This window comes from Tamandua tetradactyla, chromosome 22 (genome assembly GCF_023851605.1).
Source record: "Tamandua tetradactyla isolate mTamTet1 chromosome 22, mTamTet1.pri, whole genome shotgun sequence".
Lineage (NCBI taxonomy): Eukaryota > Metazoa > Chordata > Mammalia > Pilosa > Myrmecophagidae > Tamandua > Tamandua tetradactyla.
This window is the reverse complement of record NC_135348.1, coordinates 12,418,891-12,443,047: the sequence shown is the minus strand read 5'-3', so window position 1 is coordinate 12,443,047 and position 24,157 is coordinate 12,418,891. Positions and strand designations below refer to the sequence as shown.

At 35.9% G+C, this 24,157-nt stretch overlaps 1 protein-coding gene across 3 annotated transcripts; it reads right to left on the bottom strand.

Moving 5' to 3' along the window:
- Positions 1-204: 204 nt before the first annotated feature.
- On the bottom strand, positions 205-15,827 carry PLRG1 (pleiotropic regulator 1). Of its 3 annotated transcripts, none has more exons than XM_077139742.1 (15): positions 15,696-15,827; positions 14,259-14,365; positions 13,093-13,235; positions 12,319-12,372; positions 11,386-11,479; positions 11,092-11,179; positions 6,911-7,012; positions 5,891-5,983; positions 4,553-4,702; positions 4,362-4,463; positions 3,752-3,854; positions 2,851-2,959; positions 1,799-1,938; positions 1,112-1,305; positions 205-430 (listed from the first exon to the last, which is right to left on the bottom strand). In XM_077139742.1, the coding sequence occupies exons 1-15, from the start codon at positions 15,702-15,704 to the stop codon at positions 371-373; spliced, it is 1,548 nt and encodes a 515-aa protein (XP_076995857.1). In that variant the 5' UTR covers positions 15,705-15,827; the 3' UTR covers positions 205-370. The 3 variants fall into 3 exon arrangements, with proteins under 3 accessions (XP_076995857.1, XP_076995859.1, XP_076995858.1); XM_077139744.1 differs by having other exon boundaries at positions 15,638-15,817; XM_077139743.1 differs by lacking the exons at positions 14,259-14,365; positions 15,696-15,827 and adding an exon at positions 13,881-13,941.
- Positions 15,828-24,157: the final 8,330 nt, after the last annotated feature.

The window sequence follows — 24,157 nt, the reverse complement described above, 5'->3', positions numbered from 1 at the left end:
GAAAATTCTGCTTCTCTCAAAACATGTCCTATTCCAATAAACAGCTTTGTAAATTTTTTAAAAAAAGAGCTTTCCAGTAAAACTGATAAACTATTCTATCTTTAGAACAGTTATGATCAATGAACCTGCATATGCTGGATATCTGCCATCTTCTTAGGATTGCAAATTGTTTATTTCAGAAATAAACACACAGGAGGGATCGGGTGAGGGGGCGTGGGGAACAGTTTATTATAAAATATAATGAAACAGCAATGATTCGAGCAAGGGAGTTTCTGTTTTATATTCCAAGCCAGAGTACAAAGTGACTGGATTTCTTTATCAAAGCCAAGCATTAAAAAAAGAAAAGGGCCACCATGAAGATGATGCCACATTAAAATCTCTTTCTCTTAATAATTTCTGGTTTCCAACTGACTGGATGAGTTTCTTCTGTCTAAAAATAGAAAAATAGCAAGTTAAATGATTATTAGTTTCATACTTAACAGACTTCCTTCCTAACAAAAACAAGGTATATACTCTAAATCATTTCACCTGGCATTATACATTTAGCTCTTCCATAACATTATACGTTTAACTCTTCTATAACAATTTTAAGAGTAGTTGAAAAACTTTTGACATTCTCCACGTCTCTATTAAATGCTGAATAATAACACAAGTTCAGTTTGTAGCATAACTAAAATGAAACTGCTATTTAGATATTCTGGCAACTAAATGAAACCAGCATCTAAGTTTATGATTCTAGAATTAATCTGCATAACTTATTTATTTGCTGATATTCTTAGTGCCAAGATGCTCCCAATGGCTGTAACAAGGAAAATTACAAAATTAAAACAATCTAAAGATTTGCAGGCATTAATGAGGACAGTACAGAAATCCATGAACAAACTATTCACACTGACAAATACTTTAATACTATAAACATTTTTTTCCATTATCAAGGAAATTCCAAAACTGGTATGGTTTTATTTAAAAGTACACGTGAATTGATCATGGGGATGTATACACAATTATAGATGATACTGTGAGCCTCTGATTGTATACTTTGGATGGCATGTGTGAATATTGATCTCAATAAAACTGCAAAAAAAAAATGCAAATGAAACATAAAACTTACTGCTGTATCATCCTCTCTATACACTTTAATGGTTTTATCAGCTTCAGCTGTTAGTAATCGACTTTCCGACTGATCAAAAGCACAAGCAAATATTCCAGATTCACTATCCAAAGATCCAGGTTGCACAGCTGCATGAACTCTCTGGAAATTATAGCCAGTCCTCCAGTCCCAAAGATGCATAGTGCCATTATCAGCTTAAAGGAAAAAACCTGGTTAAACCTGGTATCTCTTCACCAGTTCAGTCTGACAAACATTTAGTAAGCACCAACCATGTTCCAAGCACCACGGCGATAACTATAAAGATCTATGACACAGGCACCCAAGCTTCTCTTAATATTGGTTTGTGTGTTTTCATTTGTGCTTAATTTAGAATTTATTACAGATCTCAGAAAGCATCACAAATTTGACATCAACTTCAGAACAACAAACCAAATATTAGCTGATTCCCAGACTATATCTTTAACTTAATTCGATTACCTGGGAACTCAAAGGATAAAACTAAGAAATATGCTACTTGAACTAAGGATATGCATAAATGCACTTCTGAACATCCAAATACACCACTAATCAAGCAAATTCTGCTGTAATACTTAGGTATGATGATTTAGAAATTTTACAAGTGTTTACTCATCCCCTAGAAGAAAAAATGATAGACTAAACACCTTTATCATAAAAATCTTATTTTACCTCCAGATACTAGCACTCCATCAGAATTTACAGTCAATGTATTGATAATAGCATTGTGACCAGAAAGATTTTGAATGAAACTTCCATCAGGGAATTTCCACTGTTTTATGTTATCTGGAGAACCAGACGCAAATGTGTAACTGAAAGATTAAAAAGAATTAATGATACAATAAACTGAGTTAAATAATACGGTGGGTTTTAAAACATTATTGTACTTGTAATTTTGCATGTATACTCATTGATCTATACAGTTTCACTGAAATATTTCATCATACCCAACACATTTGTTCCAAGTTAAATCAGATTTTCAAATTATTATTATTATTTTTGCATGGGCAGGCACCAGGAAATTGAACCCAGGTATCAGGCATGGCAGGCAAGAACTCTGCCTACTGAGCCACTGTGGCCCATCCTCAAATTATTTTAAATTCCAGATAAATGTATTATAATTCTCTCACTTTCCCAATGCTCTGTACTGAACTGGAGCAGTAAATAAAATGAACAAACGCATAAATTCACATAACTGACGAGGGGTGATGCAACAATTTTGAAGAGAAAGAAAAGAACTGAGAGAGAGGAAGAAAGAGGGTGAAAAAGGAAGAGGAAGGACATGGAAGAGACAGAATGAGGACAAGGGAAACAGGAAGAAATGGGATGAGCATAAATAGGACCAAAAAAGTGTAAGGGGTGATCTAATACGACAAATCAGTTAAGTTGTGTTATTATGCTTCACTCTCGTCTATCCAGAAGAGATAGAACTATAACTTTCATGATTATCAGGGGTTTTTTCTATGTATATTAACTTCCTCTTCAAGAATTAAATTACTCTATGTCTAGCTCAGTGTCCAATACCATTTATGTATAAAAACATTAAACCCAGCCACTAACAGCTTCCATTTTGACATGCAGCTTTTATCCATGATTTATGTATATTATTTCATTGGATGTTACTTTTCATTCCATAGAGAATTTCCTTCATCTTATACTGCTATTTCAGTATTATACCAAGAATTGAAGAAAGAAGAGAAAGCTAATTAGGAAAATATACTTACTGTCTTGGATGTAAAACCACAGCCCTTACTGATTTTTTATGATTTGTTAATGTGACTCTTGTTTTTCCAGCCACCAAATCCCATAATCGTATTGTAGTGTCATGGCTTCCTGTAATGAATACACACACATGTACATACACACAACCCAAAACATATACCCAGAAAAAAGAATGCACAAGTTAAATAGAATAAAATATGAAGTAGTCTTCCATAGACACGTATATACTAAATGCACGTCATGTTACCTCCGAACTAATTTATGGTTCCAGAATTCTAGGTTGCTTTTAAATGTAATTTAAAATTAAATTTAGTTTAAAATTAAATTTAAATTTAATTCTTAATATAATACAAAATTTGATGCAATGAAAGCAGGGAGAACAAATATAAATAACATTTACATAATATTAAATAACATTCCTTCCTCTCCTCCCTAGTGAAGAAAGAAAAAAGCCCCAATGAAATTTTAGCTAATAAAGTACAAGAGAAGGATTATTTTCTAGTCTTAGAGTAAATTCCATTGTTATTAGTCTTATTTTAAGAAAAACAAGATTCATTACCAGCTCTAAAAGTTATTGATCTCAGGGCATTTGTCTTAACTGCGATCTCCTAGACTAAAAAGCTTTATACTATAAAGCAATGCCTACTTTATATAACAGCACCTCATTCTAGCCAGACATTATAAGACACCGTGTGTGTGACATACTCAATAATAAAAAAACAATTGAGTGATGTTAGACTATAAAAAATTTCAAATGCTCATGATTCAAAAATTTAATAATGCCACAGAAACACTGTAGATACAACACAAAGCACGAGTCACAGAGAATATTAAAAAGCATATCTGTAATCATAATACATTCTGATATGAATATGCTGTAACCTTGGAAAGTATCTGTCATACCAGTAATAATTTGTGGCTCTGCAGCTTGACACCTCACTGTAGCAACTGCATTTGTATGTCCAGATAATGTGTGTACACTGGCTTTAGTTCTCACATCCCAAATCTATAAAAATATAAAAGACATACTGTCAAACAGTTTATATATTCCTATTTTAGGCAGATAACTAGAAAGTTCAAGGCTGAGAATGTTAGATGAGTGCATCTAAATATAATGAAGAAAGTGAGTAAGTGAATATGATCTATAAGCTAGATGGAAAATGTGAAGATAAGAGGTAGCTGACAGGGAAAAAAAAAAGCTGAAGGGCCAGAGGAATGAAAGTCTAACAACAAGTATGTAGGCAGTACTGAATGAAGAAGCTAATAGATAATAGTCATGAGATAGAATGAAACATGCGTGTCACATTTCAGGTCTGGGGACTCCCAACAATAAACATGGTAGGGCCATAAAATTGAAGATTAAAATGTACAGATCAAGAAACTGAGTAACCAGGGTATCAATAAGACAACTGTCTTTAATTTGCTATCAATTATCAATTATAACTCCAATACCAAATCTGCCTACAACAGGAGGTAATACGGACAGACAGAAACACAGCTCTATCCCATTTACCCGTGCAGTTGAATCTCGACTACAGGTTACGAGCACATCAATGGTTGGGTGCAAATCCAAACCATACACTGCACTTAAATGTCCGTGATAGTGCCGTATAACCTAAAAAGAGAGCAGGAAAGGTAAGTTTCCTACAGTTACAAAGACAATTAGGGACTGAGAACGTTTTAAATCCTTAACTCCAAGCTTACCTTATTATATTCAAGATCCCAGCATTTTACTTGTTTGTCTTCTCCACAAGAGAACAGGTACGGACTCCTTGTGCTCACTATCACCCCACGCACTGTGCTGATGTGCCCAGTCAATGACAGTTTCAATTTGCCACTAGCAAGGTCCCAGATCTGCAATCAAAGACAACTTCATTTTTCTTTGTCGGTTTCCCTCAAAGCAGAATTTTAGATACCTGATGTTAAAATTAAGTCTTCAAAAAGAAAAAGATTGAAATATATGACTAAAAAATTTGCAAGATGAACCAGCATCCTATATAAAAGGCAGGGTGAGGTGGTGTTTGAATTAAAAAAGACATACTCAAACTGGGAAACTATTTGCAAAAAATGACAAAAGGTAATATTCTTAATATATAAAGGCCATCATTGCTAACAAAAGCATAAATACCCAACGTACTAAATTAGCCAAAAATGGTAACTACTTAAAATCCTAAAAGTGGCAAATATAGAAATGAAAAAAGTTCAATCTCACTAGAAATTTTGCATAGTTTTTTTTTTCAAAATTAAATAACCACTTTGGCTTATTGCATTAGTAGATATTTTAAAGTAAATACACAATGTGGTTTTGGATCCTCTCATAGGCTACAAGCAACAACTCACCCATGTTGGAACATAATTTGTACTATGGATATCAGCCTTAAAAGTACTGGACCCACTAATTCCATTTCTGGAAATCTATCATAAATAATTTAAAATACAGAGAAAGCTTTACACACAAAGATTAACAACAGCATTACTTGTCACGGTGAAAGTCAAAAAACAACTTTAACGTCCAACAACAGGAAAATAGGCTATAGAATAGCAAAATAATATGCAACTATTTAAGTAGTTAAGTTTTTACAGCAAGCTACAAAATTACATATCAAACATGATTTTTAAAAATTACACATTTCCACACAGGAAAAATAAAGCTTAGAAGGAAATGCACAGAAATAAATACTAAAAAGAAACTCATCCAAATAGGACTGCAGTTGGGTCTAGGTTCTTTTATAGTTCTCTATATTTCTATATTTTCCATAAATAAGCTATAATTCTATAGCCAGAAAGGGGAAAAAAAGATTAAATATCAAGGAATTAGTGGGAGATAGTCAGAATTTACCATGTGGAAACACTGTTACTTAAATATCACTTTCAAACATATTTATTAGGAAATCTTAACTGGCATAGACAATAAATTTACTGTATTCTCAGATTTAAGATATCAGAAGAACTGCAACAGCTATTCTTTCGAGAAGAAATAACTTATAACAGGTTAAACTTACATGGCAAACACAAAGCTATGCTTATTGTCTTCCTTATTACCTTTATAGTTCTGTCAGCAGATCCAGTAACAAACCACTGATTTCCAGGTTCCACAGCAATACAACGAACCCAGCCAAGATGTCCACTAATAACCTGCAGCAAGAAAAAGGAGACCGTGCAGACTCACCAACACAGAAGTTAAAATTTGTTCGGTTTTAACCACCACCAAAGTTTGAATTGCCCCTCTCCACATCTTCAAATTATACATTTATGAGATTATCTGACAGTGATGAATGGATATACAAACTATGGTATATCTACGTAATGGACTACAAACCCAGCAACAAAACAATACACTGTTAAGACATGCATCAACTTGGATGAATATCAAAGGCATTAAGCTAAGTGAATGAAGCCAGAATGTTTACAGATTTTATGATTCCATTTACACAACAGAGGCAAAAGGAACACAACTCTAGTGATGGAAAACAGATCATTGGTACCCAAGGGTGGGGAGGATATAACACAAGGGTGTGTTCTGAGGTGATGAAACTATAATATCATTGTGGTATAGCAGTTACCCAAATCTATATATAGCCGTTAAAATTTAATAGAACTGTTCACCCCAAAAAATAAAAAGTAAAAGAGGCTATTTTACAGTATATTTCAAAAAGTAAAATTCTATACATATATATGCATACACATAAAATCACTTAACTATATTTTTCCTGCTATGTATATATTTTGATTTTAGATTTGGTACATTTTGAATCATTTAATTGATTATAGTGGGAAAGATAATTAAGTCCCAAGAAATTTCTTAATATGTTTTTATTCCCCTCAGCCACTTACTAACCTTCTATCAGAATTTTTAAAAAAATACAAATATAGAATCTATCTAAGAAAGTTTCCTTCCCAAGATCTCTTTTAAGATAGTACCTAAACCCCTTCCTATCCCACCTCAGATCATTCTCCCATTTCTCATGTTCACTCCTTCACTTCCTTAGTTGTCTACTCCGCATCCTTGTCAAATGGGAATCGACCATTCTCTACATAGTGCAACAACTATAAACGACTCACCCTGTAGAGTTTCCAAGGTGGGTGCCACTGGGGTTTTGGCATTGTGGGGGCTTTTTTGGCCATCAGTGCAGAGTTCTTGGCATTACCAGTCTCCATAATAACCTATGGAATAGAGTACATTATTATTTAAGATACCATACCTAACGTGACAAGCCATTAATTGAAAAATGGAAATTGAAATGGATTTTTGAAAGTTTTTCTTTTTTCCTTAAATAGGTGAGGTAGAAAGAACATTTCCACTTCATAATTTTTTTTCATAACTGGAAAATGAGTCTAAGCCTTCTAATCAGAACTGCATTTTCTGTACGGTACTTTTAATTTTAAAACCTTGGAGTCAGATTAGCAAGTGGTTAACAGCACAGATCACTGTATCCTGGTTCAAATTCCAGCTCTGCCAATTACTAGCTGATTGACCCTGAATAAAAATTATGTAACTTCTCTGTACCTCAATTTCTTCATTTGCAAAACTGAAAAAACAGTGTCTACCTCATAGGGTTATTGTAAAGATTAAGAGTTAACCATGTAAAGAATAGTGTATAGCTAGTAGTAAATGTTCCATTAAGCTTCTATTAGTTACTCAAGTCACTAAGTATAAAAATGCCACTGCTTTTGTCATCATAATTTAACATTTTTTAATTTAATATAGCAAAGGGAGACTGATAGCTTCATCTATTTATTTTCTAGCACAACATTTAAATACTATTTTAAAAGGTATACTAGCTGATCCACCATCCAGTGTTACCACCCACACACCTGAGAAAATATTTAGTCTGTACCACACCAGACAGACAGCTGTTAATAGCACTAAGGATACAGTGAAAAATAACTTCCTCAAGAAGCTTATATTACTCTCTTAATGAGGCAAAAGGCCTAGACAGGGAGACCTGGGAAGGAAGGCAACAGGAAGAAATGTGATAGGATAGCTACAAATTCATGTACTTTATAAAGTAAATGAGTTGCACAATAAACTGGGGGAGTCAAGTCAACACCTATTGAAAGTAACAGTATAATAAACTATACATATTCTTTCAGTGTAGTCTTTCTACAATGACTTTCACCGACAGTAAGGGCAGCTGCCATTTATTTACAGATAAACACATTTCTAAATGTTCATTTATAAGATACTAGTCATAAAGCCCATGAATACTACAATACTAATTGCAATCAACTCAACTATATAAATGGAATCAAAATTTAAAAAGATTTCCATGTCTAACACATACTAACCCAAGTTCCAGAATAACACTATTTATATTTCTATAGCAGCAATATCACATTAGATTCACTAAAGACATACTATATCAAATGTGCAAGAATTAGAATATCCTAAATGAACAGAAGTTTAAATTCCAAAAAGTACATCAAGTCCTAATAACTTAAGCTTTAGAGCTATGAAATATGAATGACTACCCCAGGCTCCATTTACTTAAGCAATCCCAAATAAGGTGTTTATTTCTTTAATATTTTAAAAGTAGGATTTTTGGGATAAAGGGAAGTTGAGGTGACATGTTCCAAGAGTTAAAGACCCATAGCAGTACGGGAAACAAGAAGCAGGGCAAGATGGTGGCACAGGGAGGTGTGGAATTTAGTTCGTCCTCCAGAGTAGCTAGTAAACAGCCAGGAAGGGTACAAAACAACTGTTGGGGCAACATCAGTGACCAGACACATCGCATGCACCAGTCTGGACCACGGCTGAGATCCCACACAGAACTGTAAGTCCCCGAAGCCGTGGAGGCCAGCGCCCCTTCCTCACAGGCACAGCAGACTGGTTCCCCAAGGGGAAAGGAAACAGACTTTACTAGCAGCAAGGGCTTAACTCAACTAAGCTTCAAATGCAGAATTAATTAACAAATCTGACTACTGAAAGCAGGCCCCCAGCACAGATAAAACTGGAATAAGCACTAAAGGAACAGGAGCTTTTGCCCCAGCCGAGAGGAGGTGGCAATACAGAAAACAAAACAAAACAGGGGCTTCCTGAGTTTGACAGCACAAAATACTGGAAAAGGGCTAGACTCCAAGTAAAGGTGGGACACAGAGTCTAGAGATACACACAGCCTTGTACCAGTTCAAGCTCTTGATTGACAAACCTGAGGAGCAAGGTTCTAACTCTAAAAAGCCTTTTTTGCTTTTTTTTTTTTAACTCCTCAAACAACTCATTAAATAGGACTAGAAGCACTCTCAGGCTCCAGCACTGCCCCACAAAAGCAGAATTAAGTTTGTCTGAGAGACAAAGTAACTAGTCTGGTGAAAGAAGTTAATTCCCTAAAGGGAGAATCTTCTCAAAAAAAGGGGGATGGGGCCCAGCTTAAGTGGAATCCCTCCTTTTAGGAATTCAGACCCCGGGGACTAGAAAACAGAAGCAATTAAAGGCATCCTACTACCTCACCTCTGTCTCAGCCATGTCCCTGGCAGGGAAAGTCTGCTGAAATTAAAGGCATCACATCACTTTAAACTAGCGGGAAGCTGTGGACAAGCAGGCACCACATGCTGGACAGAACAGGAAAAGCACAGACTCTAGAGGATTCATAGCAAAGTCTGTCAACCTGCTGGGTCTTACCCTCACAGAAAACTGATGCTGGCTACTCTTTCCTTATAAGACATAGGCCTGTCTGGTCTGGGAAAATCTGACTGGGTTCTATAATATCTGAGGAGACCCTTCTCAAAAAAAAAAAAAAAAAAGGTACACATAGGTATGGGGAGAAACAGAAAAACAAGAACTGAAAAATTCTGCTCAGTTAAACAGAATCTTTCTAGGGGGTTAGAATAAGTTGAACAGAAAGTCAAAGAACATAGAGAACAAAACCATACAGCGAGAGAACCTTAGGTAAAAGAGTGAAAACAATCTCCAGAATAAACTAATTAAGGAAATAATATACCTAGATGCCAGCAAAAAATAACATGTCATACTAGGAAAATCAAAGATATGACCCACTCAAAGGAACAAACCAACACTGCAAATGAGAGACAGGAGCTAAAGTAACTAATTCAGGATGTTTGAACAGACATACAAAATTTCATCAAAAATCAAATTAACAAGCTGAGGGAGGATATAAAAAAAGACTGGGTGAACAAAAAGAAGAACTCAAAAGTTTGAAAAAAACAAATCATAGAATTTATGGGAATGAAAGGCACAATAGAAGAGATATAAAAAAATGAAAACCTACAACAGATCTGAAGAGGCCGAAAAAGGATTAATGAACTAGAGGACTGGACATGTGACATCCAAAACACAAAAGAAAATATAAGGAATAGAATGGAAAAATATGAGCAGGGTTTCAGGGAAATGAATGACAACATGAAGCACACAAGTCTACAAGCTGTGGGTGTCCCAGAAGAAGAAAAAGGAAAAGGAGGAGAAAGACTAATGGAGGAAATTATCACTGAAAATTTCCCATCTCCTACAAAAGACATAAAATTACAGCTCCAAGAAATGTGGCATACCCCAAACAGAATAGATCCAAACAGACATACTCCAAGACACTTAATAATCAGATTATCAGATGTCAAAGACAAAGAGAATTTTGAAAGTAGCAAGAGGAAAGTAACCCATCACACACAAGGGAAGCTCAATAAAACTATGTGTGGATTTCTCAGCAGAAACCATGGAGGTGAGAAGGTAATGCTATGATATATTTAAGATTCTGAAGGAGAAAAACCGCCAACCAAGAATTCTATATCCAGCAAAACTAGCCTTCAAAACTGAGAAGGAGATTAAAATATTTTCACACAAACAATCACTAAGAGAATGTGACTGAGAGATTGGCTCTGCAAGAAATACTAAGGGGAGCACTATAAGCAGACAGGAAAAGGAAGGAGAGAGAGTTCTGGAGAAAAGTGTAGAAATGAAGACTATCAGTAAAGGCAGAAAGAAAAAAAAAGTTATAACGTATAAAATCCAAAAGACAAAATGGTAGAAGGAAGTACTGCCTTTATAGTAATAACATTAAATGTTAACAGATTAAACTCTCCACTCAAAAGACAATGACTAGCAGAATGGATTAAAAAACAGGACTCAACTATATACTGTCTACAGGAGACTCATTTTAGACCCAAGGACAAAAATAGGTTGAAAGTAAAAAGTTGGAAAAAGATATTTCATGCAAACAGCAATAAGAAAAGAGTAGGAGTAGCTATACTAATATCCGAGAAATGAGACTTCAAATGTGAAAAGGGAAACTTACTGAAGTCATCACCGCAGGCTGTGAACGATCAGAAGCCCCAGGATGTCGATATTCACTTCCACCAGGTGCAGTGCGATTTGCATCAACCCTTAGGGAAAAGAAATACCACATGCTAAGTAATTAATGTCCGCATTCACATATTCTGCAGAATTGACTCTTTATTTTAAATTTATGTAAGCCTGGATAAAATAAAATGTCACATAATAAAGAAACAAATTTTAAAATGAGAAAAAATGTGAATAGTAAAATATTCTGTCAAATTCTTTGTAATTAGAAGCATAAAATATTTCATACCTGGCCTGAGAAGAAGGTAATGCCACAGCTAAGGACTGTGCAGCTGATTCACTTGGCATTCTTTGGATTTTAGTATCCGCTGTCAAAGCAACCCCTTAGTAAGATAAAATAAAATAACTCAATTCCCTGTAGTAGCTTTTTCATTAACAAGCTTTTAAATAAAATGTCAGAAGAAAGTGTTGGCCAAAAAGGAAATGAAGATTATTTCCAGGTGGTATATTACAAACATTCTGATTAAGTTTTGTTTGTCTTTTGTTTCTAACTTTTTTACAACAAACATGCATTAGTTAATGACAAACTTAAACAGATATTAAGACATAACTCAATTTTCATTTGATCACAAGCAACATGGTATATAAGTTATTATCTTAGGACATTATTTTCAGATGTAAAAATAAGCAGTTCCCCAAAAGGGTAGAGAATGTTTCCAAGAGTGAAACTAAAGTACTAAAACAAAAAGTAACCAACTCACTTACGCTCTATGTATGGTGAACCCTGACCTCTAAAATTACTAGAACCTAGCTATACTAACTTTTTTTGTCCTCTATCCAGTTATACTAGTCGCTGCATCTGTGTGCCATCCCTCACCCTCGAACACACATATATCCAGGACACACTTCTATAATACCTACTTCTAGACCAACGCCTCCTATTTACTAAACTTAATGATATTTACATATTTGTCTCAATGACCAGTGTATAAATTTGTCTAGGCCCCAAGCAGTTTTAGTATCTTTGAATTTGTAGTATAGTATCAGACAAAAAAAAAGTTGCTTAAGAATGTCTGCTCAATGAACCCATATGATACTATTAATTATCATCCAAAAAGCTATGCCTGGATATCTGGCTATTGTATATATCCTTATCTTATTGGCTCATTCATAGAAACATACGTGACAATAAGGCATTTTTAATATGCATCCTCTCACTTACCAGGCCCTGGGGGATATGGATGTGTACCTGTCACCAAATATTCAACTTCTTGTCCTAAAAACAGACAAAGAAAAACAAAAGAAGTGGTGTCATTATGGTGAATTTCTTATTTAAAAAGTATCCTCTCTTAATGAATCAAATAATAATATCAAATAATCAAGTGGATTTCTCAAATTATCCCAATTAAAATAAAGCCTCACAAATAAGAAACTAATCAGTGTTTTGATTTCTGAAGACGTTGTACAGAGCTATTTTCTTGTCTCCTTGCTGACATAAGGTCAAGTAAGAATGGACATTTGCTACAACCAGGATTATACACAGTAGCCAGATAATCAAGTGACAATCTACTATGGTTTTTCTATAAGCAAATGTCTTCCCTATGGAATTGTGGCTTTATTTGCAACAATTTTCACTTATATTAGTACTTAAATCATCTTCTAAACTATAACCAAGATATATGGTTCCCCAGAGTTTAGGAATAGTCTCTGAATTTCTTCCTTGTGTCCACTGTGACCTTTGCTACATCTTATGAACTTCTCCCATTATTATTCTACCATCTATACTTCCTATAAGAGAGAAGCCATCAACCAATAATTTCATTCACTAGTCCCATGAGGAAATCGAGACGTCCAATATTACTACTGATATAGCAGTTAAATACTACATGGTTTTAATCAATCCTTCTAGGAGAGGCACTAATAAGGAATTTTATTTGCTTTTCTATTTTTAAAATTCAAATGTAAGTCCTGCCATTTCTGATAATGCCATACTCACCTTGATTAGCAGGATACTGTTTATGACCATATGAATCTGCTGTAGTTTGTGGGCCCTTATCTTTAAAATTTTCTTTTGAAGTAGGCATATGCAACACAGGACCATATTCATTACGAAGTTTGATTGCCATTTTTCGTTTGTGACTATTTAAAAAGTATAAACATAAGAGTGTATTTTAAATAGTTTAAATATATTCACAAATGCAAATTTTATGACTAGCTTGGAGACAAGTACTTAAATAACTTTTTTGTCCAACTACATAAAAAAAATTCCATTAAGATTTAAAACTCACTTCAAAATGTCCAAGTGCGTTTCCACACTGTATATTTACTTTTGCTTATAATTCAACACATAGCATCCATTAAGTCTAAGCAATATTTAAGCTTGTTAACTATTAAATACAAAATAGAAAATCTTTCATGATGAGTTGCCAAGAGTCCAACCGATTTAAAGATATAGAGATAAATGTCCTTTAAAAACATTCAAGTCAATGTATGTTCCTTCAAATGTCTGAATATTAAAATACAGTAAAAGCGTCTGTAGCAAACTTTACTGAATTTATATTTAAAAGATAGAACTAAAGTATTTAATTAGCTTAATTTAAAAAAAAAGCACTTCCATTCTTTTTAAGCATAGATTAAATATAAAAGCTTGTTTGAGGAATTAGGTAGATTTTATAAAAGAAAGTAAAGGACAAAGAAGGAACACTGCAATATGTAATCTCAGACTGGAATCAGAGATGTAAAATCAAAAATATGACCTCACTCAAAAATCTTCATCACACTAACAAGAAAGGATGTGAACAGAGGTACTGGCCAGGTACAATACAATTTAAGCTCAGCAAGGCTCTGAGAGCAGCAGGAAGCTGAAAGCACATATAAAATGACTGATTATAAAATAAAACACCTGAAAGGGACTTTCATAATTACTGGATATTCATAAAATGCAATTAATTAATGGGAGTTTTACTATAAAGGATAAGGCCAAAAAAAATTTAAATTAGCTTAACTTATACCAAAAACAACACTCATTACTGAATAGTTTTCCCATAAGTGTGAGAATTACTAACCAACCTTCAAAGATTAAATAGTTCCCCTTTCTTCTCTTTTTCCCCTCACTATTTGAAGTTTAAATATTCTTAACAATTGGCGAAGAACTATACCTACCTTTCTTCATCCAAAGGCACAGGTTTTCCATTATCTGCTACAAACATATCATGGGTCCTCTTCAATGACCTAAATACAAGTGTGTGCACAGAATGTTTCTGCACCTCCTAGAAAGAAAGAAGGGGTAATTATACATCCAGCCGCAAATTACACATATCATAACCCAATTAAAAATCATATTAGTAATGCACTTAAGCTTTGTACCACTCACCACAGTTATCTCTAGTAAGCTACAGGAGGCAAGTTCAAAGAAGAGGAACATCCTCTTTGGCCAGAGCCCCAGCATATACCAACTGAATGATATCTGAGATTAATCTGGCATACAGGTATGTGTATGGCAGGTATTGTACTAGAATCTAACCACAGAACGATGAGCAGGCAGTCATAGTCAAGGTGGTCCAAGGAGAAACAAAAATAAACAAAATAACTCCCCATTTTGTTAAGCACCATGAAGGAAACAAGCAAAGGGCTTAGCAAGAGAAGGGAGGAAATAAAAAATACTTAATGTAGGATGGTTAGAAAAGAACGCTTTGAGGAGATATTCAAGCAGAGAGAGAAGGGAGTTTGCCTTGCAAAGAGTTCAGGTAAGAGTAGTCCAGGCAAAGAGTAACTCTACATACAAAATATTCAGTAACTGAAAAAATGCCAGAAACTGCAGTAGAGCTGTGTATGCAGGATAGGAGGGTGGGTTGCGGTGCAAGATGAGGTTGCAAGGGTAGGCAAGGAAAGGTTCAGATCGGGTACGGTCCTTTAGAACACTGCGGAAGTCTAGATTTTTGTTCTACTTGGAACATAAGGCCAGTCAAGTTCTCCAATTTATAGTTTAAACAGATCAATGTACAGGGTAATAAAAATGGAAGCAAGCAGTCAAGCTGAGAGCTAATGCACTAGTCCAAGCAAAAGACGCTATTAGTCTGTGATGGCAGGGGAAATGGAGAACGATGGGCAGAGTCAACAAATGTTTCTGAAGTAAGACGAATAAGACCTGCTAATAGAATGACTACTCAACGTAGGGAAAGACGCAAGAATTCAAGAACAGCAGGCTTCCGTGGGGGAAGAGCTGGGATAAAAGACGAATTGAACGCAAGAAAGAAGATCGTCGGTCTTCCACCGCCCAGAATCACTGATACTACACCTGAGGCGGCAAGCCCCAGCGGTCAAACATCAACAGAAGCCCTGCCCCCGAGGACAAGTCCCATCTCACCAGGGCCAAGCGGACTTGGAGAGATTTTTTCAGGCTTCCCGCCCGCCGGAACTTCAAACTCGTGTTCTTTCCCGGCCTCACTCCCTCTCCGAGAACCTTAAGAGACCACCGGGCCTCGGCCAAACAGCTTCCACTTGCCACAAGACTCCCAGCATCCTTGAACCCCCGAGCCTACCGTCAAAGAAAAGCAATCCAGAATCAAACTGCTCCCGTCTATTTTGGTGTCACTTTACCTCGACCATGCTGCAGCCGCGGCTCCCAACCCTCGGGCAGCAAAGGAGCACCAAACCCGAACGCCGAAACCACCGCCACCACTGAACAGCGGCTTCCGTAGTCGGGCGCCTTGACGCCGGAAGTGACGTGGCCCACGCGCCCGCAATAAGTTCTCCCGCGGGCCTTCGGGGGCACAAGGGGCGGACCTTCCTCCTTGGGGCCGCCTCTAGGGGCGGAGTCTCGGGGCTGATGGGCGGGAGCTTCTCCAGCGTCTGACCGCAGGTTCTCTCCCCCTTTGAAGAAATCTTGAAATGAGGATATTTTCTAATTTACGCTCAGTCTTAAATGTTTTGCTTTGGGGCCGTGGTTGTTTGCTCTGTATTTCCTAGCAACGGATGACGTTTTATTCACAAAATGGGAGAAGTCACTTTAGGGAGGGTCTGGAGAGCGAGCCCTCCGGGCGAAGACACCGTCCTTGGGGGTCGCCTCTGCGCTTTCTGTCGCCGAGAGCCACCACCTGGCTGAAAGCAGAAGTCGTCGCTGTAGCTCTCGTCCCTTAAACAATTACATTAAGTCCATTAAAACTTTTATTGAGGGAGTGCTGCTGAATGCTTGTTTCTGTCTGATAAATTTTGGCCTGGATGGTATGGAAAGGAATTTTATTAACAGCTGTGGTAAAACCCCACATTTCTTTACTGCTACATGATTTTTAAAAAATCTCTCCAAAATTATATAACGGCGTTTTTCTACTTGCCTGGTAATTAATGCAACTTCGAGAAACCAAGCACAGCTTCCCAGAGCTGGTGGAAGAAAGAGCTGGAGACTTTAGCCATTTTTATCCATGGAAATCCTGGCGCCACGATACTGTTATTTTGTTTTTTATCCAGGTAAAACCTGCGCTTTACAATTAATCCTGCCCAATTATTTTGGTATCTAAAAAGAAAAATTGACAGAGCTGAGCATTTGCAAACTCAGACAAACACTTCACTGAGTCTGCTTCTTTCTTAACGTAATCAGTTATCCTGGTCCTGTCATCAGAGCATACTGCATATGCTTTGAGAAGAAAAAGAATCTATCAACAGCCTAGCAATATGACTAACTTTATTTCAAAATTCATTAATTTTTAATTCAGTGAGAGCATTAAGATTAGGTTTTTACTTGAAAAACCTTACTTAAGTGTAAGTTTAGATTAAAACGTATTTTTTGTAAAAATAGCAATTGATGATGGGTCTTGCAAGGAAATGCCATAATTATAAACTATATACTTGGGAAGTGAAATCTTATTATACATAGTAATAACTATACAAAATAACATGATTTTAAATGGCAATACAACCATAGAAATGTAAGCAAGGGTAATATATATGACAACGTCTGGTTGGGACCATTAACTTGTTAGATCTTTAATCATCCTGGAAATGTTTAATTTATAACCCCAAACTCATATAAACATTGCAGTGATTGAGGTAAATTGCACTAGAATATACTCATTTAACAGAGTTAATTCATGAATTACCTGAAATTGTATGCAAATTCTGTGTTTATGTAAGAGCCTGAGTTTTTCTGGTGAGGGGATCTGTAGATGTCATAGAATTCATGAAGGGATTCAGGATCCACAAAAGGTGAAAGATCCCTGCCCCTGCTGAAAACCAGAGCTGCCTTATTTGAGCAGTAGGTGGCACTACTGCGCTTCAAAAAGGCTCAGAGACGTTCCTTAGGGCAGAGATTAGTGAATATTAATGTAAATACAAATATTAAGTCTGAGTGAGACTGATAGTGCAAATTTTAAGGAAAGCCTAGCTAATTTTTTTTTATATGTTTTGTGCATGTGTTTTCTTTTCTACTAATTGGTTGTTTACTTACCAGGACTGAAGGTCTCTTCATTCTCCTTCAAGTGCTTGTCTTTTGCTCTTAAGCAGGGCTAGAAGGTCACTTCCATGTAGATATGAGTACCATATTCTTCCGCTTTTTGTTTGTCTGTTTGGTTTGCACTGGGAATCAATTCTTCAGCTTTTAATCAGATTTTTTTATGGGACGTTTCTTAATGTTAAACATAAAAATGATGAATATTACTATTTCTTCTTCCTGTTTTTCTCAGCTTAGAAAGCTAAATGTATAACGTTTTCTAGATACTACTCATTTTATATACAATATTCTTTTGAGTTGTTTTGGTTAATGTATCCTTCTGCCTTTGAACTACAGATTTGACATCATTTATTAATTCGAACGAGAAGAATGGGGGGCACCGTCATTTCCTATTTGAACTCCTAAGGTCAGAACCTGTGAAAATTAATACAAGGATGTTTCCTCCAGGAGTGTGGTCTTTAATTGTTTATCACAATGCTAAGAATGCGTCCAAAGCTGAGGTAGTGTTAGCAAGTGCATTCTGACAGCACAGGGTGGAGCAAAGCTTCTGGAGAGTGTGAAGCAGTTAGGGAGCTGTTGTTTCAATTAATGCCTAGGGAGACCTGGGGAATAGTTAGAATGCACTGTCAGTTATAAACATTTAAGCAGGGTGGTGTGTGTGAGAGAGACACAGAGACAGACAGACAAAGTACTGCTTATCACAATTCTACCTTCCTCTATTTTATGACGTCCCATCCCCCTTCACAAGCACAAGTGTCTGGACATGATTGTGACTCTCAAAGTTTTATCTTTATTTGTAGTTTCTAATTTGTAGAAATATTTTCAGTGTTTATAGAAGAAATAACAATGTGACATTTACAGTTTTCTTCACTCACTTCATATACTAACCGGTTTGATGGTAATATTTGTTTAATTTAGCCTTATCCCAGTCGATTTAGGATGAGTTTGGTATGAGGTTCACTATCGCATACTCACCATCTACTTGATTTGTCACTGGTAGGTTTCCAACATTTGTTAAAGGAATGAGCAAGCTATTAAGTTTTAGACGCCCAATTTTGGGGTGGGAGGCATTGAGAACTTAATTTAGATGTGAATTTTTTTTTGGTATACTGTACGGTGGGGTCACATTTCATTGTTTTTCCATGTGGGAATCCTTATTGCAGCATAATTTGTTGAATTTTTTGTTTATTTGTTTGCTTGTTTGCTTATTTTGCTTGCTAGTTTGGTTTACTGGGGAAGTGCATGGATTAGGATTCGAAACTGGGTCTCCCACATGGCAGGCAAGAATTCTACCACTGAACTACCCTTGCACACCCTTCAGATGTTAATTTGAGGCTATTAAATTTGTATGTGTGTGTTACATGCCCAACAGTTGTGTCTTTCTGATTATTGTAAATTTTATTAAAATGAATTGTTTTCTATTACATTTAATAAGTTAATGCTAAATTTTATTTAGTTTATATAAAACTAAATTCTGCTACTGTTACTAAATAGTAATTTCTTTGTAAAAATATATAATTTGCAATGGATTTAGTTAAAATAAATGCTTCTTGACACCAATAACTAAGAAGATTAGAGCATTTTGATTTAATATTTTGCTATTATAATTTAGGTATTTTTAGACTTTCTTTTAAAAGTATGCTACCAAAAACCAGCACCATGTTTTATAGGACAGTAGAAACATTCTCATTAGCCAACTACAAAATAAGGATGCCCAGTGCACTGGGACTAGTGTTTCCCCAAATTCATATCTACCAGAACCTCAGAATGTGACCTAATTTAGAAACAGGGTCTTTGCAGATGGAATTAGTTAAGATGAGGGCATAGTGAATTAGGGTGAATTAGACCCTAGATCTAATGATTGGGGTCCTTATAAGAAGACCATGTGAAGACACAGGGACATAGAGAAGAATGCTCTGTGAAAACAGAGGCATAGTTTGGAATGAAGCAGTTACAAGCCAAGAAATGCCAACGATGACTGGAGACTGCCAGGATCTAGGGCGAGGGAGAGAAAGAATATGGCCCGGCCAACATTTTGAATTCATATTTCTAGCTTCCAGTACAGTGAGAGGATAAATTTCTGTTGTTTTAAGCCACAAAATTTTTGATGCAGCAATAAGTAAAAAAAATCTGCAAGACATGGTGTTCTAGTTTGCTAGCTGCCAGAATGCAATATACCAGAAACAGAATGGCTTTTAAAAAGGGGAATTTAATAAGTTGCTAGTTTACAGTTCTAAGGTTGAGAAAATCCAATTAAAACAAATCTATAGAAATGTCCAAGCAAAGGCATCCAGGGAAAGATACCTTGGTTCAAGAAGGCCGATGAAGTTCAGGGTTTCTCTCTCAAGTGAGAAGGCACATGGCAAACACAGTCATGGATTCTCTCGGCTGTAAGGGCACATGGTGAACACAGCGTCATCTGCTAGCTTTCTCTCCAGTTCCCCAGGAGGCATTTTCATTCATCTCCGAAACTTGCTGGCTGGTGGATTCTCTGCTTATTGGTACTGTGGTGTTCTCTGCTCCCTCTGAATCTCTCTCAAATTCTCCAAAATGTTTCCTCTTTTGGATTCCAGTAAACTAATCAAGACCCACCCAAATGGGTGGGGACCCATCTCCACCTAATCCAGTTTAACAACCACTCTTGATTGAGTCACATCTCCAGGGAGATGATCTAATTACAGATTCAAAACAGTACTGAATTGGGATTAGAAGAAATGGCTGCCTTTACAAAATGGGATTGGGATTATAACATGGCTTTTCTAAGGTACATATATCCTTTCAAACCAGCACACATGGCTAAAAAATATTTTTAAAATATTTAAGAGACATAGAAAAGACTTGAATCAACAGAAATGTATGTCTTATTTTGGATAGTAAGATAAAAAATTATAAATATATCTGATATGCCATTAATCTATAAATAATTTTAATTCCAATGAAAATAACATTACATTGGTATGCCAAACTCTACCAGCTCAAATGCCTGGAAACTTTTGGAAAAGGTTGGGGAAAGGGGAATATCTATCTTTACCGGATGTTTAAAGTATATATTTAAACTATGGCAATCAAAAATTTTTTTTGAACAGTGGAACAGATGGAATCTATAGACTCAAACATATTTGACAACTGAGTATGAGACATGTCAGATCAATGGTAGTGGAACAATTAGCAAACAATTTGAAAAGGTAAGATAGGTCCCCCATCTCATTCCTTACATCAAAATAATTCTAAATGGATTAACTATTTAACATCAAGCATGAAGTCATTATTTTCCTAATTGGAATAAAAATGTTTCTGAATACTTACTATGTGCCATCTGATTACATTCTAAACACTTTTCAAGGTTTTTCAGTTACCCAAACTGACTGTTTTCTCATTGGTCTTATTGGTAATTTGGTCACATAATTATTTTTAAAGTACTATATGGCATATAATTATATGTACAATACATCATAAAGTCAAAAGAAAAATGAAAAATTGGAAGAATATGTGCAATATGTATCTTAGTCAAAGGGCTAATTTCTTAATATAAAAACAGCTCTCAAAAGTCAAGAGAAAAAAATGGACAACCCAATAAACAATACACATTGACAGAGTTCACAGACACTAAAAGAAATACTGTGGTCAAAAATATAAACAAAAAAAGATTCTCAGTGTGTTTCTTAATTAAACAAATGTTGATCACAACAGCTTGATACCATATTTCACCTAACAGGATGGCATAAAGTAAAATTTAATAGTATTCAGCGTTGACAAGGATGAGGGAACGCACACATATATTGATGGGAGTAGAAACTGATAAATGTTTTTGATAGGCTGTTTAGCAAACAACAAATAATAATTTACATAACTTCTGACACAATAAATTAAATTAAATTACCTTCTAAAATGTGTTATGTTGGGAAAAAGACTTGAACAGACACTTCTCAGGAGAGGAAATACAAATGGCCAAAAGGCGCATGAAGAGATGTTCAACTTCCCTGGCCATTAGAGAAATGCAAATCATAAACCACAATGAGATATCATCTCACACCCACCAGAATGGCCATTATCAACAAAACAGAAAATGACAAGTGCTGGAGAGGATGTGGAGAAAGAGGCGCACTTATTCACTGTTGGTGGGAATGTCAAATGCTACAGCCGCTGTGGAAGGCAGTTTGGTGGTTCCTCAAAAAGCTGAATATAGAATTGCCATATGACCCGGCAATACCATTGCTAGGTATCTACTCAAAGGATATAAGGGCAAAGACACAAACAGACATTTGTACACCAATGTTTACAGCAGCATTATTTACAATTGCAAAGAGATGGAAACAGCCAAAACGTCCATCAACAGACAAGTGGCTAAACAAACTGTGGTATATACGTAAGATGGAATATTATGCAGCTTTAAGACAGAATAAAGTTATGAAGTACGTAACAACATGGATGGACCTTGAGGACATTATGCTGAGTGAGATTAGCCAAAAACAAAAGGAAAAATACTGTATGGTCTCACTGATATGAACTGACATTAGTGAATAAACTTGGAATATTTCGTTGATATCAGAGACCATCTGGAGATAGAAATAGGGTGAGATATTGGGTAATTGGAGCTGAAGGGATACAGATTGTGCAACAGGACTGAATATAAGAACTCAGAAATGGACAGCACAATACTACCTAACTGTAATACAATTATGTTAAAACACTGAATGAAGCTGCATGTGAGAATGATAGAGGGAGGAGGGCTGGGGGCATAAATGAAATCAGAAAGAAAGATAAATGTCAGAGATTGAGATGGTATAATCTAGGAATGCCTGAGTGTATAATGATAGTGACTAAATGTACAAATTTTAAAAACGTTTTTGCATGAGGAAGAACAAAGGAATGTTATTACTGCAGGGTGCTGAAAATAGATGGTAATTAATATTTTAAAATCTCTCCTTATGTGTGAGACTAAAGCAAAAATGTTTATTTGGTACAAAATTTATATTTTGACTAGTGTGTTTCCTAATATAACTTACGTAGATAGTTTGATTGAACACCTTAAGTACTTGGAATCTCAGGTAGGACATGAGATTTTGTTTGTTTGTCCGGAGTGATGTCCCGATGAATCCCAGAGTGATTCAATCAGTGAGTGGAAAAGTATTTGCAAAGTCCCCTTTGGGGAATGGTGAGAACGGGGAGAAATTCAACTTCCCCAAGTTGAATTCTTGATATTCTCACAAGCAGTGTGGACAACCAAAGCTATAGGCTGAGCCCTCAGTCTTGGGGTTCGTTCATATGAAACTTAACCCCAACAAAGGATAGGTCAAGTCTACTTAAAATTTAGGCTTAACAGTCACCCCCAAGCGAGCCTCTTTTGTTGCTCAGATGTAGCCTCTCTCTCCAGCCAACACAACAAGCAATCTCACCACCCTCCCCCTGTCTACGTGGTACATGACTCCCAGGAGTGTGGACCTTCCTGGCAGCATGGGACAGAAATCCTAGAATGAGCTGAGACTCAGCATCAAGGGATTGAGAAAAACCCTAGAATGGGCTGAGATTCAGCAGCAAGGAATTGAGAAAATCTTCTCAACCAAAAGGGGGAAGAGTGAAATGAGACAAAGTGGCAATGGCTGAGAGATTCCAAACAGAGTAGAGAGGTTATCCTGGAGGTTATTCTTAGCATTAAATAGATATCACCTTGTTAGTCAAAATGTAGTGGAGAGGCTGGAGGGAAATGCCTGAAAATGTGGAGCAGTGTTCCAGTAGCCATGTTTCTTGAGGATGATTGAATAATGATATAGCTTTCACAATGTGACTGTGTGATTGCGAAAACCTTGTGTCTGATGGTCCTTTTATCTACCTTGTCAACAGATGAGTAGAACATATGGAATAAAAATAAATAATAGGGGAACAAATGTTAAAATAAATTTAGCATAAATGCTAATGAAAGTGAGGGGTAAGGGGTATGGTATGTATAATCTATTTTTTTCTGTTTTCGTTTTATTTCTTTTTCTGTTGTCTTTTTATTTCTTTTTCTGAATTGATGCAAATGTTCTAAGAAATGATGAATATGCAACTAAGTGATGATATGGTGAATTACTGATTATATATGTTGATATTTTAGTTCACTTGTTAAATTTTTTTAATTAATAAATAAATTTTAAAAAATAAAATGTGTTATGTGCGTGTATATATACAGATATATTCACAGAAGTATGTGTATACATATATCCATGCAGATATACATAGACAGGTGTTCATTTTGCTGGAGTAGGAATAGCATATCAGCAGAAGAGAACAAATGCCTTATAACAGTTAAGAAACTAACCATCGTTGTAGGTAGGGGGTACACTCAGGATCCAGGAAGATTCAAGTCCATCTGCAATTTACCAGCAGTGTCACATTGGGCAATTTTCCTCTTTTTGTTCTTTAATGCCCCATCTGTAAAATGGGAATAACAGTGCTACTCTTCCTCATAGGGTTGTTGTAAGACTTAAGTGTAGAGTGCTAGGAACAGTGACTAGCACAGAATTAAATGGTCCATAAATGTTATTTGTACTGCAGTAGTAAGCCTGTTTGTTTTAGAAAAGGGAAAAATCACATAAATGTAAGTTAAAAGTAAGAAGTCAGCTTTCCCGCAGTGGCA

Bases quoted from the DNA above. Each gene is read 5' to 3' on its own strand.
- PLRG1 (XM_077139742.1), bottom strand. The intron at 13,236-14,258 runs GTAGGTATAGTT...CTTTTTAAATAG, and splicing joins GTGCCTTTGGATGAAGAAAG to TCACAAACGAAAAATGGCAA. The intron at 1,306-1,798 runs GTAAAATAAGAT...TTTTCCTTTAAG, and splicing joins TGGAGTGCTAGTATCTGGAG to CTGATAATGGCACTATGCAT.